The sequence below is a fragment of the Gorilla gorilla genome, chromosome 2 (genome assembly GCF_029281585.2).
Source record: "Gorilla gorilla gorilla isolate KB3781 chromosome 2, NHGRI_mGorGor1-v2.1_pri, whole genome shotgun sequence".
Taxonomy (NCBI): domain Eukaryota; kingdom Metazoa; phylum Chordata; class Mammalia; order Primates; family Hominidae; genus Gorilla; species Gorilla gorilla.
In genome coordinates, this window is record NC_086017.1 from 184,009,336 (window position 1) to 184,028,471 (window position 19,136).

Consider the following 19,136-nt stretch of genomic DNA (forward strand, 5'->3'; position numbering starts at 1 on the left):
CCTTAAAAGCAAACATAGGAAAGTTGATGCAATTCCTTGCAGACAGCAAAGTGGTACTGAGACTCAATATGAGAAGACTGAGTTATTAATTAGATGTTAAGAATCTCATTAATTATGGTTTTAAAGTCTCCTTTATAGTCACATAAAAGATTCATGTCTAAACAAATTTCCAAATGGCCAGAATACTCTTTAAAAAGTGATAAGAAAAATGAGTTAAGAACACTGAAAAAGTGCATAATGCCCAGTAAGGCCCAACCTATGTTCACATTGTGAAATCGGAGCTGGCAACAGATGATGTGGTCAGTTTCCTGACAAGTGACAAGGTAAGGCAGGCATTGCTTCAAAGAGCCAGGCCTGGCCAGGCATGGTGGCTTATGCCTGTAATCTCAGCACTTTGTGAGGCCAAGGCAGGTGGATCACTTGAGGCCAGGAGTTCAAGACCAGCCGGGCTAACATGGCAAAACCCTGTCTCTACTAAAAATACAAAAAAATTAGCCAGGCATGGTGGCGCATGCTGTAATCCCAGCTACTCTGGAGGCTGAGGCAGGAGAATCATTTGAACCCTGGAGGTGGAGGTTGCAATGAGCCAAGACCGCACCACTGCACTCCAACCCGGGTGACAGGGTGAGACTCTGCCTCAAAAAACAAAAAACAAAAAACAAAAAACAAAAAAAACCCCCAAAACCCAAAAAACTAAAAACTAAAAAACAAAGAGCTAGGCCACAGGCAGATCACATCCACAGCACCCGACACACTGGCTCTGCTAGGCTAGCCATGCACGGATGAGATGAAATAATGCTACACGGTGATGGTTCTGGTTAGCAAAGCTTTCCCTGCTTGCATGGGCCTGATGATGAGGGTAATGATGTGTGTGGGTCTTTAGGATGGTGTTTTGTTATGGCAGCCTGAGCTGACTAAGGTAGAGATGGATTTCTTATTAATAGAAATATAGAGGAGATAATTGAAACATGGTTGTGGGGAAGGGGTAGCTTTGTGGTAGGAACATCAGTGAAAATGTGTTTTTGTATTTGTAATACACGGAATCGCAAATCATGCAAACAGATTAGGTGTTTTTTAGCTTTTCCAAAATGCTGAATAATGTTATTGAGCAGATAAACTGCTGAACAGATGTTAAGTAGCTGTTTGTGATGACCCTCTTAGCTCCCCTTTTAAGGTAAGAACATCAAATCAATGATGTAACACAAAAGAGGGAACAGGAAGGAAATTCTTTAAAATTTCCAACTTACGAGCCTTTTGAAAAATATTAAAAGAGGAGAAATCTGCAGCCTTTATAGCCTGTTAATGAGAAGTTCTCTTTATATGCTTTCAGTACAATGGCTTAAATTTTGTAAAATAGCAGTGTAATTCAGGTCTTATTTTGGGCTCTTTAAGACTGAAAAGTAGAAAAGGCATATTTTTCCTGGATCATAGAAAGAGATTAGATAATTTACCTTATGGCTATATAAAGATCAATTGCCAGTGTTTAGAGAAGCATCCAATTCATCAGTGTGGTATGAAGGCACTATCTTGAAAAGCTCTGAATTCTTGTGTAGGTAATGAGATGGTTATATGCAATAGCTCAATAAGTGAAATAGAGAAAACATTGTGCTTGCTAAAATTTTCTTATTGATTTGAAATGAGAAATTCACTGCAATGTTGAATTAGATATTAGGAAGGCATAAAGAAAAGGTTCTTTAAAGAGACACTATCCTAATAAGTGCTTGAAATTGCAAAGTGTAGCATTATAGTATGTTTTAGAATAACAGAAATAAAATCATTAGCTAAAATTTGCTTGTTTTTGCAAATGAGATTTACTATGAATGTTTCCAAAATTCCCTAACACTTGCACTATTTGCCATGTAAGCCTTATATACTTCTAGAATTCTCTAATATTTGTACATTGGACAAATATAAAAGACTCATATACCTACATTCAATTGGGTGCTTCTAATAAAATCCAATATTGGCAAGATTCGCTTCCCCATTGTCTCCATTTGCCTCACTGTATCTTCTCTGGTCAGACCGAAAGGTGTTTTATGCTCTAAAAATTGTAACAATAAACTTTTATACTATTTTCTCCAGACTTCCATTTCAAAATATTTTCTTTAGCAAGCTATAAACGAATATCTCAATATTAATAGATACGAAATCTTTAGCATAGAAACTAGTCCCATCCCTAGACCATATGTATAACAAAGAAAGATCTATGGGGAGAAAGGCAGAGGAGATGCTGCCCTTTCGACACTATCATTTATTTATTTTGTTGTGTTTCTTGATTGAGAGATCTAAGAGACAGCCTATAACAATTCACCTATCTCTTCAGACTCTGTTTTTCCTGAGTTGTGAAAAAATGCGTCATAAATGTGTCTGATTCTTGTCTTGTTCCTCCTAGGTATTATTCAAGTGTGCAGATCCATTGACTTTGAATGTAGCTCAAAGTTCAGATAAGCCTCAGAGGATACAGTGCCAGACAAAACACAAATACTTAATTATGTGGTTAGAGCTGCAGGAATAAATTTAACCTGGTCATGAATTCAGCCCATAAGTTTGAGATTTCAGCTCCATGTGAATATTTTCTTGAGGTTTGAAAGTTTCAACTCGGATTACTGAACACCATTTAACTGTAATACTCTCCAGGAGATCTAAACTCTTGGCTAATTACATAAGAAAAGGGGGGAAGAGACATTAATACAACAACAGAGAATACAAGTAATTTAAGATTGTCATTGGCTATATTTTTGATTTCATATAGTAGTTTTATTGCATAATTTTCTTCTACCTCTGCTAATTGATAATGATGAAAACTAGTATTCTTTAAGCACTGTATGATTAGGCATTGATGACTGCGGTGGGTGGGGTAAGATGATTAGATGATTAGAGTGAGGGGGTGGGCATTCCAGGATTGTGTGTGTTCTTGGGGAAAGATTTCCTGGAACCAGAATTCCAGGTATTGTTAACTAACCCACAGAGAAGATTAGAAGGAGTTAATTTTAACTCAAACATTTTTTGGGGCCCAAAACTCATCACAGGCTGCTATATGCTAGACCTTGTAGGTTCAGATGATTTACCTGTGAATATCGGCAGCTTCCTGCTTGATATTTTTTCCAAAAATTTTCCATCTTCTTTGTTTTTGAACCCAAGAGTCAAGAGATATTGTTGGGGAGGAAAAGATGACCAGTCAACTGTCTGAGGCAACATGTGGAGTGCTTGAAGATCTGAAATATGACAGAAAAAGAACTAAGAGGCTTTGTTATGGTTTTAATATTTTTAGGGTTTTCCCCCCCAGATTTCAGGAATGGTACTTGGAAAAAATGATAACTATAAACGTGAAAGGTATGAAGCAATATTATATGTATCAAAAGGTCAAATAGATAACATATCAAAATCATATTTCATTATACTTTTCTTAGTAATCTAAGCATACACAAAGCATAACAATAAAATATGGCTAGATCACATGGTCATCTTTCCTCATCTTCAGAATAATAGACATTCAGGACCAGCTTGCAGGCTTATTATTTTTAGCTGTGACTCTCTACAAGAGACTTCGATTTTTCTTTTTTTTTAGACGGAGTCTTGCTCTTGTCGCCCAGGCTGGAATGTAATGGCTCAATTTTGGCTCACTGCAACCTCCGCCTCCTGGGTTCAAGCGATTCTCCTGCTTCAGCCTCCTGAGTAGCTGGGATTACAGGCGCCCGACACCACGCCCAGCTAATTTTTGTATTTTTAGTAGAGACGGGATTTCACCATGTTGGCCAGGCTAGTCTCAAACTCCTGACCTCAGGAGATCTACCTGCCTCGGCCTCCCAAAATGCTGAGATTACAGGCATGAGCCACTGCGCTCGGCTGAGAATTTGATTTTTCTCTTCCTAGCTTAAGATGTAAGGAAATAATGTTCGTTATAAAAAAAAAGGAAGGAGAAAAATTACAAGTGAGAATTAAAATATAAAGCTAATTAATTTAGTTACCATCCTTCATCTAGCCATAGGAGGAAATTTAAAATGATAAATGTACTCACTATTGTAATTAGACTTGGAAATAATTCGTGTCATGAAAATGGTTCTAAAACAGACTCAATTCTTAATGACTGTAAGAGCTAATATTTACTGAGTACTTATTTTCTATCTGCCCCTGTTCTAAGAGTTTTGTGTGCACTGTTCTTTGAATTCCACATGATAACTTCACAAGGTTGGTGCTATTGTCCTCACTTTATGGATAAGAGGTTGAGGGACACAGATGGGAAGTAACTTGCCCAACAGCACAGCTCCAAAGTAGGCAAAGCCGGATTCACAACCAGGTAGTCGGACTCCAGACACCACAGGCACAGCCACTGCACCCTTCTTCAAGATCGCTTGGCACTAAGTTACTTTTGGGGTAGGGATAGAGGCCCACCTTACAGATGATAAGACTGGTGCTTGAAGAGGTTACAAACATGCCCAAGATCACGAATTGAGCAAACAGAGGGACCAGAATTGAAAGCCCAAGTACAAAGGCTAACCTCTTGGGGACCTGGAGGCAAGATTCACTTAATTCATTTCCATTTTGAGTAACAAGGCTTTGGTTTATTAAAATAGATTTCTTAAACAAAGGATGATGAACAGAGAGGTTTAATAAGCCCTCTTCGTTTAACACTGCCAGAAAGGGGGAAAGGCAAAATCCCAAATATCCTTGAATGATGGTTTAGTTAAAGGTAAAATATTAACGTAGACTCAGAACTCAAGCCTTCACTATTTGTCTGTAATACTTCTTTTAAAAATAAAATAGTACACCACGAGTGTTTTTTTTAAACACCATCCCCCTTTTTAAGCCTCAGAACCTTTTGTCCAAACTAAAATTTTCTGACAAGCCCAATATTAAAAGCCAATAAAAAGTAGGGATGTTCTGTTTGAATCCTGGCACACTGATTACCCATCCTCACTACTGAACTCTGTTCTATACCCTACTCACAGATGCCACCTCGAGCTTCTCCACAGAACCTCAGTTTTTCAAAACACTGTTTGGAAAACACTGCAGTAAGTTATTTGTCACAGTTTGGTTAAGTAAACAGTGTATGTCTGTCAAATTGAGAGTTAAAATATATGCTGATCATTGAAATAATTAAAATATCACAAAATGCCTTTTAAACCCAAACACAGAGCAAAAACATCTTAATCCCAAACATATGTTAGTTTTTCTTTGGTGACTTAGGATCAAGGTCACCCCTTACTGTTAATGAGGGCTAATATTCATCTGGCGCTTCTTCTGTGCCACACACATTATCAGGGTTATCTTTTTCAATCATGGAGTGGGAAGCAGGGCATATTATCAGGCCCTCCTTACAGATGATAAAGCTGGAGCTTCCAGAGGTTCCAAAGTTGCCCAAGATCACACACTGAGCATAGGGACCAGAATTGAAAATCAGGCAGCTGGATGCCAAAGTACAAAGGCTTACCACTCAAAACTATCCTTGTGACAGTCTAGGGTCATGGTTATAAAAATCGACGGGAAACATGCCATAGGAATGCCAGTAAACACTCTCTATCTAGAAAAGTATAGCAAATGCTGAAGAGTTCCCAAACTAACAGAGTGACTTTTAGGCATCTTAACATACAGATTGCAAGTATTAGATGCTTCTTCTTCTTTTTTTTTTCTTTTTTTTTGAGATGGAGTCTTGCTCTGTCTACCCAGGCTGGAGTGCAATGGTACTATCTTGGCTCACTGCAAACTCTGCCTCCTGGGTTCAAGCAATTCTCCTGCCTCAGCCTCCCGAGTAGCTAGGATTACAGGCAAGCGCCACCACACCCAGCTAATTTTGTATTTTTAGTAGAGATGGGGTTTCTCCAAGTTGGTCAAGCTGGTCTTGAACTCCTGACCTCAGGTGATCCGCCCACCTCAGCCTCCCAAAGTGTTGGGATTATAGGCGTGAGCCACTGCACCTAGCCTTAGATGCTTCTTTAGTTGGTGGTTGTGTTACAAAATGCCTCTTTTTAAAAGGATGGCTCATTTTTATAAACAAGGTAAAAATGTGATTTCTACTTTTCAGTTTCAAAAGTGCAGGAAGTTTCTTTGCTTTTGAAATCTGCAACTGATCATCACAGACACACCTCTCTTTGCAAGCGAATACTATTTTGCTGAAATATTAGCAAGGGGAGAGCTTACTAGTTTTACTGAAGTTGCCAATAACTGGATTGTATGAAAAGGCAGCTGAGTAACCTCGAGATTTGGCATTTTCTGGTGCAGCACTATTGCCAAAACCAGCCTGATGTTTGAGGACCTCCTTATGTAGATAGACAGCATAAAGACTTTGAATGGTTTACCTCTTCTTGTCCTTAAATATTTGATAGATAAATAGGAGAGCAATACTATTATTGGCAGTGATTAGATGGAATAGAAACGAATATCAGTACTATACTATGGCTAATTTATTATAAAACATGCTTGCAAAAATGTAAATATTCTCTGTTCCTTCTGATCCTATATGCTTCATCCTGTGAGTATTTGACCCATTATTAACTTCCAGTTGAAGTTTTAAAATGTAGGAGGCTCCTATATACATATGGTAAATTTAGAAAAAAATTTTTTTTCAAGTATCATTCTTTTTCCATTTGTATGCAGGGTAAATTGCTGTTGTATGAACATTTAGCCTAACAGGTGGTCTATGACCCAAAATGACAACACACTTACCAGATGTTGAATCTCATGTAACATTAATTTGAGTGCTAATTGTTCTCGATTTTGTGCTCATAAACCTCTACCTGTGTCCGAAAAGCTCTGTGCTCTGATGGATATAAAAGTTAACCAGATTATATTAACCTTCTGTAGGAAAGTAGAATTGATTAAAAAATGTCTTCTTTGCTCCTGTCATGTCAAAAGAAACTTGGGAGAAACACATCTTTTAATGCATTCCTTTACAATTTATCCCAATTGGAGATGAAATTTATATGACTATGACTGAATTTATTATCAAAAAAATCAGTTTGCATGTGTGAACAGCTCCAAATTTTTACCATTAGCAAAGTGGATGCTTTAGAAAATAATATCAAAGATAGATTATGCAGATTAAATTTCTCGCAGAAACATAATCTTTCAATTTCTTTTCCCCTAGAGAAAAGATGTCAAACTTTGACTGAAAGAGGTAAACAGTTTTCCCTTCTTTAGAAATATTTTATTGTACTCCGGAAGGCTGAAACTGACCACCTTGCAAGTCCTCAAGCTATTCTGGCTTCTTGACTTTTTGGTATTATTGTCCTCTCCTTAAAAATCATCTTCCTGGAGTTCAGTAGTAGTCTCTCTCTCTCTGACACACACACACACACATTCCCCTTTCTCCTCCTGCCTTCTCATTCAGTGCTCCTCACAGCTGTCCCCAGCTCACTGATACTCTCTTCATACATACACCCTTGGGAATATCTCTAGTCTTGTCTTTGGCTACTATTTTTAACCAAAAAATTGGACATCAAAGCTACAGTCGCAGCTGGAAATTTCCACCAAATTCCAACATGGCATTTCCAAATACCTACTGGGACATTGCTATTTGCTCATCACTCCAAAAGTTAGTTAAAATAGAGCAAATATGTTCCTCAAAAGTGATTTTCATAATCTCTACAACTTCTCTTTTCCTTTTTTTTCACCAGCCTGTTATGAGGATAGCCATTATTCACCCAATTATTCTGGCTTAAAAATTTGAAGCCATTGTTGACTTTTCTTTCCTCTTATTCCCCATTTAGTGAGTCTCTCAAAAGCTAATTAAACCTGCACATTGCAATGCATCCCATATCAGCCTGTATCTTTGCATTATCATTGCTATTATCTTGGTCAAATTTCTCATCACATAACATCTGGATTATTGAAGAGTTTCCCCACCAGTCTCACTGCTACCAGTGTTGTTTCATGCCAATACACCGCTACATCACCACTCGATGAATATTTTTGATACATCACCTGCCTTTTTCACTGTCACATCCTTCCTCAGGAACTCTGGAGACGTTTCCTTTCCTGGCATTCAAGGCTCTCAGCAGTGTGCATCTGCTTCACAATCTAGCCATGATTCTTACATTTTCTCTAGTATCAACCTTTATAACCAGCTCTGCTGATTTCACTGCCTGTGCTTATCTGGCCTCTGAACTTTTGCTTGTGATTTTCCACTCAGAAACAACTACCAAGTCTCCCCATTTTTCCTTTATTCAATCTATCACTGTCCTTCCAGATGTGTCTAAGTCCCATCTAGCTCATAAAGGGTTTCCTGAATATTACAGTATCTTCCAGTCTTCCATTCAAACTCTTTTTTTTTTTTTTTTGAGATGGTGTCTCGCTCTGTCGCCCAGGCTGGAGTGCAGTGGCGCGATCTCGGCTCCCTGCAAGCTTCACCTCCTGGGTTCACACCATTCTCCTGCCTCAGCCTCGCGAGTAGCTGGGACTACAGGTGCCTGCCACCATACCTGGTTAATATTTGTATTTTTAGTAGAGATGGGGTTATGTTAGCCAGGATGGTCTCCATCTCCTGACCTCGTGATCCACCCACCTTGGCCTCCCAAAGTGGTGAGATTACAGGCATGAGCCACCTTTTTGAGAGGGAGTTTCATTCTTGTTACCCAGGCTGGAGTGCAGTGGTGCCATCTTGGCTCACTGCAACCTCTACCTTCTGGCGATTCTCCTGCCTCAGCCTCCTGAGTTGCTGGGATTACAGGCGCCTGCCACCGTGCTCAGCTAATTTTTGTTATTTTTAGTAGAGACGGGGTTTCGCCTTGTTGGGCAGGCTGGTCTCGAACTCCTGACCTCAGGTGATCCACCCACCTGGGCCTCCCAAAGTGCTGGGATTACAGGCGTGAGCCACCATGCTCGGCCTCAAACTCGTAAGGAACATTTATCTTCACTCCAGAGTGAATCTCCTGTTTCATAGGGGCATGTCTTAACACCCTGACAACTCTTAATCCTCTTCAAGATCCCATCTTTTTTGTTTAATTTTTGGTTTTCATTTTTGAAATAGGGTCTTACTCTGTCACTTATGCTGGAGTGCAGTAATGCAATCATAGCTCACTGTAACCTTGAACTTCAGGGCTCAGGCAATCCTCCTGCCTCAGCCTCCAGAGAAGTTGAGACTAAAGGTACATGCCCCCATGCCCAGTTAATATATTTTTGTTTAATTTTTAGTAGAGATGGGGTCTCGCTATGTTGCCCAAAGTGGTCTTGAGCTCCTGGCCTCAAGCGATCCCCCTGCCTTGGCCTCCCAAATCACTGGGATTACAGGTGTGAGCCACTGTGCCTGGCCACATCTTTAAATTACCTTCATGCCTCAAGCACCTAGCAGATGCTGAACATTTGAATTTAATCTGAAAACATACATTCCCAAATCTTGAATTTTTAATGGTCCAAATAGGAATAGAACTGCAAAAAATCAAAACTAATAAAATATCTAGAGCTTCTGAGATATGATTTATTTTCTGTTACTAAACTTAGAAAAAAATCACCTTATCTTTGTTCTTCATTTTGCCTAAACCCCAAATGGGTTCTGTTCACCTTATGAAGGGTGAGTGAACTAAAATAATTTGTACTGTGTGACTCAGTAGAGTAGATGCTCAAATGAACAGAGCAGCTTTGCCTGGATGGAAAAATTAGTTTTATAGTTGGCTTGCTGCAGCTTTTTCTCTGGGAAATATGAACTCAGTCACAAAAGATTGGATTAATGGGGAGAGTTTGGCTTAGTGCAACCAACGGCAGTATCAGAAAAACATCTGCAAAAACATGAAATATAGACTGTAGATGAACAGACTCATCTATATATGTGAGGGATAGCTGTATTTGTTATGTAGTTAAATATCCATAAAATAAATTTTAAGCTCTATGGAAGTAAAGCACTAAGCATAGACACTATTGTTATCTGTATTTTCTGTTGGACACCTCATCATAACCACAGCCAACAGATCATGAAGGAACATTGCAAAGCAGTTTCTTAAAAAGAAAAATCATAGAGATTTAAAAACTTTTTTAGAAAGATGCAGATTTGTTGGGGTCTATCATTGCTTTTCTATAAGTTTCATTTTCTCCTCTCTTTTCTGGTGTCTGTGTCATTTCCCTGAACTTTGTCCATAACAAAATGTTCTGACATTTAGGTTAAAGCAAAATCTCATTTTTAAGGTCCTGATTGTTTAGTGTGAGATAGGACCATGTAAGTTTTATATGACTCCTTTTTACTGATCAGTTTCAGACTTTCGTTTCTACAGTACCTTCGTAATGCCAACACTTTGTCATTAATTCTTTCTCAATCATGTTCTGAGTTTTATTTTGTACTCTTTTTAATGCTTATACTTCTATCTTGGAAGTTATCTACAAATTCACATCAGCAAGAAAATAGCAAAAGGTGGCAACTTTGAAGCAAAGTTGTTATTATTATTGCCCCCCATAAATAATAAAATGGTCTCTACTTTTAAAAACAGATAGTATATTTTGATTTTTATATTTGATATCTGAGAAAGTCATATGCATACTATATAGATAATAAATTGTACAATAAATTATATTTCCCTTTGACCTTCATTATAATTTCAGAGTTATAGACAGAAATAGAAAAAAAATTGGTTTTCATTCCCAAGATTCCTAATTTTCACTTCAGGCTGGTGGTCTACTTCTCCAAGATCAATTTTTGTATATTTAAGTTTTCTCTTGCAACCCACATAAAAACTTAGAAAGACACATAATCCCACAGGAATTTTATACACAGCTCATTTCTCTTTCATTTGAAATTCTTATTTATTCCAAAGTTTTATGTTTAATGAGCTGTATTGGATCTTTATTCTGGGCTTTATTACACTGAAGTTCCTTGATCCTACTTTTATCAAAGTAGACTAGAGACAATACAAACATTAAAGATATTAAATACAAACATTAAAGATTCCCTCTCAATGTTTATTAGACTCACATCATTGAAACTGATGTCTTCTTGCACTGTATGACAGTTGGAATGATCACTGGTTAATTGGCTATCTGGCATGCATTTCTCTCCTCCTCCCCTTTTTATTCCTTGATGAATTCTCTCAATCACCCCCTACTCTAAAAGTGAGACCCAGTTGACCAAGTCAATCAATCCATGCCATTTCACCCGGTCCCTGTTATTCGTTCAATCATAAGCATATGATGCAGTTTGGGCCAATGCAAAAGAGTGGGATCTGGGAATTATGTGGAAGGGGCACTCTTATTCCTTGGTACAGTGAGATTTGAGATCTGTAATGACATTTGAGAATGTTGCTATTATATTCAAGAACCTAGCACTTGAGGGCATGGCAGAGTTAGCGGAACACCAGGCAGAATTTGAGAATAAATTCTCAAGTTGACTGTGGAAACAGAGTGGTGAGAGATAGTAAGTGAGCTATTGGTTGGATCAAGCTATGCTTAAAAGCAGTCCCGCCTGTGGATCTTCAAGTTATGTAAATCAGTGTGTTCCAATGTGTTCTGCCCCTTTAAAACTGACTTCACTAAGTCATTTTGAGCTGTGATTCCTACCATTTGAAACCAAAGATTCCTTATACAGGGATTTAGCTAGTAGTTCAATATATCTTACAAATAATATAGGATCCTTACTATAGATGAGATGTAAGACAGAGATGAAACTGTCATGTTGAGTTTCTAGGAAGCATGTTTTTCTTATTTAAGAAAAATAACAGTTGGGGGATTTGGAATTATTACTTTTTACAGCTAGCACAAAGGTAGCAATATTGAATACATCCTGGTGATGCCATTATTACAACATTATTATAATATTATCACTGGTAACAAGACTTACATTTATAAGTATAATAAAAATAATAAATGTTTAACATAATCTTTCTTGACCTAAATTATAATTATTATTTTCCCACTTTGGGTTAAATTCTACATCTCACAGAAAATGACTTGTGGGTAGTTAATTTAAACATTGCACAATAAAAGTCATGTGATCTCAAAGCCTTAATTTTCCTTTCTATCCAGACTGGTAACCTATTCACTTGTTTATTTGTTTATATTTCCCTTTGTTCTGGAAGTGTAATGACTTGCCCTACATAAATTCATATGAGATAAGAAAAAGTGTAAAGTAGTGTGTTTGAAGAAAATAGATCAAAAGAAAAATTAAGAGATAAATGATGAAGCCATAAGTAAGATTAATACACAAAATGTATTTTATAAGGTCTTGTATATTTGCTAAAAGTAAAGAGGATCAAATATGTCATTCACAATGTTCTTAATTAAAAAACTTCTATCATCACAGAAAAGCACAGTGATTTCCTTTCCTGGAACATAGACTTTCTTTCTTGCTTTTTGTTGAAATTGGTTTATAAGTACTGTAACTTTTCATGTAATAAGCTGAATTATTAATGATAATTTAAAAACAAAGAATTATGTACAAAATTATTATTACTTATGAATTATCATGATTCATAAGCAAATAATCTTATCAGAAATTTCCTGTAGTTAACATGTATACCAATTTTGAAAGTCAGCAAGGCTTTGACTTAGAATTTGAGATGAGATGCTGCTTTATATATGGAAATCTAAAAGAAGAGACACCTTGATATATAGATATTAGATATTGCTATCCACTCTTCACTATTAGTAGTTAGTTTGGTTGTGATGAAAAAACTTTTAATCTGTTTTATTCCTGTTAACCTCAGAAACAAAATAACTGTTTTTGACCACTATTATTATTATCTACGGCTTTGGAACTTTAGGACAAAGTAATAAGACCTGAAATAAAAATGAGAGATATAAACATTGGAAGTAAAGAGACCACCGTATTATTACTTAATAATAGATGGTTGTAGAAAATCCAAGAGGATAAACTGAAAATCAGTTAGTATAGACAAGAGTTCACTAAGGTATCAAAAAAGAAAATATATAAAACTCAATACAAACGTGTAAGATTTAAAGCTTGACATTGTGGTACGTGTCAATAGTCCTACCTACTTAGAAGGTTGAGGTATGAGGATTGTTTGAGGCCAGGAGTTCAATGATGTAATGTGCTATGAGCACACCTGCGAATAGCCACTCAAAAATAGCCATTGTTTGAGACCCCATCTCAAACAAACACACAAACAACAAACCATGTAAGATTAAAAAACCCAAAATATGTAGATATGATAAAATATGCAGTATATTGTAAACAATGGTTTGATCCATAATAGAAAAAACATAAAATATTAGAAATAAGCTTAGTAAGATATATAATTTTGATAAATAATTTGATTACCTAATTTACTTGACAAATATTTTTAGGCTCTTCTTGCAAGAATTTACAAATACAAGTCAGACATTAGAATGAAAAGGTAAGATAATAGAGGGCATGGTGTTGTTTACTATTTGGTGCCTGTAGTACATAAGTACACAGTCAATTATAATAGAGCATGGTACATTATTACATTAAGGTGAAATCAGGGTATCAGTAAAATGATAGAGATAAAAATTTGAACGATCGACAAAGGGAGAATAAACTTGTTTGACTTGTCTGGGGCCTAGACTAGAATTTTTTTTTCCTCTGGGAATTTTCACTATAGGCATGTGGGTTAAGGTTTGAGTTTATGCTACCTGGGTAGTTTAGGAACTCTCATGTCTAGGAATAAACTGCTCTGATTGGTAACATTCTATGGTATGGGAAAAGAAAAAGAAAATCCTCTGGGGAAGGATGCAAAATAACCCTAGACTGCACAGGATTCTCACAGATCAAGCCCCACTGAATAATGGCTTACATCTTACACACAAGAGTGGAAAAACACACAAAGATACAATTTGCAATGAGTGAGAGGTGGTGTGGTATCATAGAAAGATATTTGGTCTTTCTTCCTAGTTTCTGGCACAAAGCTCCTAAGACCTTTAGAATTACCTGAATTTGATAAGGATGATAGGAGTGTCTTTTGTTCTAATGAGGCAACATTTGGAAGGCCTATAATAGCTTCAGGATGGGGCTGGTCACTAGAAAAACCAACCAACCTCCAGGGAGGAAATAGGGACTAAAGACTGAGTTAATCACTAATAGTCAATTATTTAATCAATCATGCCTACATAATGAAATCTCAATAAAAGCTTCTCAACAGCAGGGCTTGGAGAACTTCTGGGTTGGTGAACACATTGAAGTTCTAGGAGGGTGATATTCTCAGAAAAGATATGAAAGCTCTGTGTACCCTCCCTCTTCTGTCATGCATTTCTCTATACATGCTTCTCTTTCATTTGGCTGTTTCTAAGTTGTATCCTTTACTTGCTATTACTGCATTGACTGTTTTTGTTGCTCTTGTGGTATTTTGTTGCTATTATGTTGCTAAATGGTAAGTCCTGAGTTTTGTGAGTTGGTCTAGCAAATTATCGAAGCTGAGAAGGGGATTATGAGAACTCTTGATTTATAGTTGCTTGGTCAGAAGTATAGGAGCCCTGGGACTTTATTTATTTACTTATTTTATTTTATTTTTTTGAGACAGAGCCTTGCTCTGTTGACCAGACTGGCATGCAATGGCGTGATCTCGGCTTACTGCAACCTCCACCTTCTGGGTTCAAGCCATTCTCCTGCCTCAGCCTCCCAGGTAGCTGGGACTACAGGCATGGGCCACTATGGCCGGCTAATTTTTTTTGTATTTTTAGTAGAGATAGGGTTTCACCATACTGGCCAGGCTGGACTCAAACTCCTGACCTCAAGTGATCCACCTGCTTCAGCCTCCCAAAGTGCTGGGATTATTATAACTGGTATCCAAAGTGGAGGGCAGTGCTATGGGACTGAGCCTTTAACCTACAGGGTTTCCAGGTAGTTAGTGTCAGAATTGAATTGCAATGTCGAACACCTAGTTAGTTTCAGAAAGCTAGAGAAATAGTGATGTGGAAAACCCTACACATTTGACATCAGAATATTGTGAGAAAAAAAATCACTTCAGAACTGGTATCAGAGGTGGGATTTGCTAGAATGGCCCTGACTCACAGAAGCATGTGGTTTGGGGAGAGAAAGGATGAAATGGTGAGGGAGGAGGAACCTTTGATTGGTTATTCATGGTATGGAGCAGCAGCTGTGCTTCAGTTAGTTACTAAATGTAAAAGTTACCAATGGAATTTAGCGATGAATCTGATTCCCAGCCTTTTGGTTTGCTGAATACATAGGGTAATACAAACTAATAGAAAAATAAAATATACAATCCCTTGGCTATTATTATCTGTAAGAGCTAAAATGAAATTAAAAATGACTTCCAGGTTAAACTTCAGTGCTGAACCAAGCACAGATTTCAGTTGAGCTGAACTTCAGTCACTAGCACCCAAAGTCTCTCAAGGGAGGAAATTATGCAGGAACAACTGAGAGTACCTTTAAGATCTCTGATTACTAAGAAGGTGGTCCACATTGAGGGGTGGGCAAAACCGAGAAACTACTAAAACTAGGGGATAGAGTGTAAATATATATACCCAGGGGGTATATTTTATTTTGTAGATCAGTGTCATCAGCTTCCTTTACTAAAATGCATTGTAAGAATGACTAACTTAAAAAAAAGTAACTGTTTTTCAATTTTGTAGAGTAGGAAGGCATGTTTGGGTGGATATAGGATCCACTGCTCACTATGGAACCATTGCAGATGGGTATACATCATCCAGACAGACAGCAAGTTATTCCTGAAAGAACAGCCAGCCTGGCGGACTAAATAGAAGTGACTATAAGATCTGTTTATCCTGAGAAGGGGGATAAACAGATCCCCCTATAAATGACAAGTGGGAAATCTCAGATGCAGCAGCTGATATGTTTCATATGCAAGCCACGTAAGATTGGCTTCATAATAAGCAGGATATTTATCCACTAAATATGCCCATTACCCAGGTTATGGTAAATTGGTGCCCCATGTAACTTAACTGTTGCAAAATGGAGCAACAGTTCTTATGAAATTTGCTTTCTCAGCTTCCCTTCATGGGTCTTACAGATGCTATAAAAACATTAGATTATTTAACAAGAGAACGAGGAGAGGTAGAAGGGAGAGGCGAAGGACTTGTCCCCGTGATTTGGAAATTGTTAAGTGGTTATTAAGAAATGGGGTGAATACAGCAAACATTGATAGGAGCAAACAATAGGGAAGAAGGAGAGAGTCAAAGGACTCACCTCTGCAGGTGGAAAGCTTTAGATGGTTATTAAGAAATGGGATAAATAGATGGACATTGACGAGGATGAAACAAAAGTCTTAATACAGCACTATACAAAGTTGGGTGGACCAAAGGGATCCTCTGCCAGTCCCTCAATAATAAAGGGCCTCTAACAAGTTCTATTTACCCCCATGTTAAGACAGAGCAGAGACCCCCTCTTTGGAGTCTGCGGGCCTCCTTAAGTGTGAAAATGAGAAAAATATCTTGAGTTTCTTCAAAGAAAGTTTCAGGCACCTAGGTAGCCCTGAAAAGTAAAGTAAATAAATAATTTGATAAGCAAAAATATAGTAATAGCTTAAAACAATAGCCAAAAAAGTTAGAATCACAGAAAGTTTGGTTCTCCTATAAAACCTAAAAATAACATCTTAATATACGTCTCTGAGTTGTTTTTCAGAAATCCAGACCCCCCCACCCCCCCCGCAACAAATGGATCCCCTGGCATATAAACCTCAGATAAAGGAGAACTGAGGACTGAACTCTAACCGTGATTCTTGGTTCTAAATGTCTTCCTGAGGGGCCTGGAGGAAGTCACACCCACATGCCAGAGCTAACATTCTTTTCTGCTGACCTCAAATTTTAAAAGAAAGCTTCTATTTGTTAACCAATTAGAAATTAAAAAATCTTTAAATCTACTTAGGACCCGCGAGCCCCCGCTTCAAGATATCCTGCCCTTTTAGGCCAAAACCAATGTATACTCTCCATGCATTATGATTTTGCTTATAACTTCTGCCTTCCTAAAATTTACCCTTGCCTTTAAAAACTGTTGCCTGCAATACGTCGGGGAGTTTGGAACTTAAGTGTTAGCTGCCTGATCCTTCTTGATTGGTGCCCTGCAAATAAAGCCTTTCTTTCTCCTACTATAAACCTTGATGTAAATATCTGGTCATAATGTACCAAGCAAGTGAACCCCAGTTTGGTTCATAAAAGTGTGGGGATTTTAAAAAGCTGAAAGGCAAATATTACAGTGAGAAACCTGGTCTGTAGTCATTTGGGGCAATAGACAGGCAGACTGATCAAAATAATTATTGACAAAAGGGCCAGAGTCTCTTAGCTTGACCCCTGGCTGCAAACCCAAAATCTTATGCAAATGAATAGGTAAACGGGTGAAGAAAAGGTTATGGAATTTTTTGACACGGAAGCATCATGCACTATGGTAGCAAAATTTGTTGGTGAAGCCCTAACACAGACTACGATTACACTGAAAGAATATAGAAATGCAAGGGCTAAGAGTAATGTCCTTTTAAAATAATATTTGGTCTTTGTCCCCAGTTCCTGACACAGCTTCTAAAATGACTGAAATTTCCTGAGTGATAGGAGCATCTTTTGTTATTCATAACAAGCCCCTTTCAACCCTATCTGAGTATATGCTAATGAGGTGACTCTTGCTGGGCCCTTAGATAGCTTCAGGATGAGGGCAATTTGCCAAAGAAACCAACTATGTGATTAGAGGCTTGGAATGTTCAGCTTCATGCCTCCCCCACCTCTGGAGAGAGGAGAGATGCTGGAGACTGAGTTAATCACCAATGACCAATAATTTAAACAAGGATGCCTATATAATGAAAAATCCATAAAAACCCATAAAAGTTGGGGTTTGGAGACCTACCAGGTTGGTGAACACATCATGGTGCAGGGAGAATGGCATACCAAAGAGGGCCTGGAGGCTCCACATCTCTCACCCCTACTATCTTGCTCTGTGCATCTCTTCCATTTGGCTGTTCCTGAGTGATATCCCTTATAATACACCAATACAAGCAAGCATTTTCCTGAGCTCAGCGAACACATTACTGAACATGAGGAGGGGGTTGTGAAAATTCCTGATTTGTAGCTGGTTGATCAGAAGTATTGCAACTGGTATCTAAAATGGGCACAGTTTTGTCATACTGAAGCCTTCAACTTGTGGAACCTGACACTAACTCTGTGTGAATAGTTATCAGAATTGAATTGAATCTTTGGACATCCAGTTGGTTTTGGAGAATGGGAGAATTGATTGGTTTTTGAGAAAATACCCCAGAGATGGCAAAACAACAAATAGCAGAATTAGCTTTCCGAAATCTGAGATACAAAATATAAAACGTGTGTAAAGTACTAAATATAATAAAAATCACAAGAATAAAACTAGGTTTTTAAAAGTTGCCTTGAAAAAGATTTTAAACACATGGACACATAGAAGGGAAAAACACACACTGGGGCCCCATAAGACAAGTTTATCTATATAACTTGAACATGTACCTCTGAACTTAAAATAAATGTTAAATTTAACAAAAGGGCTGGGTGCAGTGGCTTATGCCTGTAATCCTAGCACTTTGGGAGGCTGAGGAAGGCGGATTGTCTGAGCTCGGGACAGACCAGCCTGGGCAACATGATGAAACCTTGTCTCTACTAGCATACAAAAAATTAGCTGGGTGTGGTGGCACGTGCCTGTAATCACAGCTACTCAGGAGGCTGAGGCAGGAGAATTGCTTGAACCTGGGAGGCGGAGGTTGCAGTGAGCCGAGATCATGCCACAGCACTCCAGCCTGGGTGACAGAGAGAGACTCCATCTCAAAAGATAAAAATAAAAATAAAATAAGCAAATTACATAAAAAAAAGATCTCAAGAGAACTTCTAGGAGTGGAAAAACAATTATTGGAATGAAAATCTTGAACCTATTAAGGAGTGATTTAGACAGAGCTAAAGGAAGGATGAGAATGCAGATCTGAGAAAATTTCAAAATGAAGCAGACAAAGACATGGAGAACATGGAGGATTTAATAAGCAGCCTCAACGATCTGGAGGGTAGAATAAATAAAAGTAACAAATGTCCAGTTAAAATTCTTGAATGAGAGAATAGAAAGAATCAGGGACTAAAGTATTAAAAAGGAAACGGATTGCAGTTTTTCAGAATTTATGAAAGACTTGACCTCTTAGATTTTGAACACAGTGACCAAGCAGGTTAAGAAAAAAAAATTATTCCTGGACACATCTGTAGTTAAACTGTAGAACTTCAAATGAAGACATGATCTTAAAAGCATCAGAGATAAAAGAAGATTATCTACA

General features: G+C 37.8%; 1 protein-coding gene across 1 annotated transcript in view; it reads right to left on the reverse strand.

The window, feature by feature from the left end:
* The window catches only part of SPATA16 (spermatogenesis associated 16), a 251,553-nt gene that overhangs the window by 32,883 nt on the left and 199,534 nt on the right, over nucleotides 1-19,136 (reverse strand). The window contains exons 7-8 of the mRNA XM_004038022.5: nucleotides 3,069-3,215; nucleotides 1,932-2,041 (exon numbers count right to left, since the gene is read on the reverse strand). Coding sequence (XP_004038070.4) covers nucleotides 1,932-2,041; nucleotides 3,069-3,215 — 257 coding nt within the window. The remainder of the gene's footprint in view (nucleotides 1-1,931; nucleotides 2,042-3,068; nucleotides 3,216-19,136) is intronic.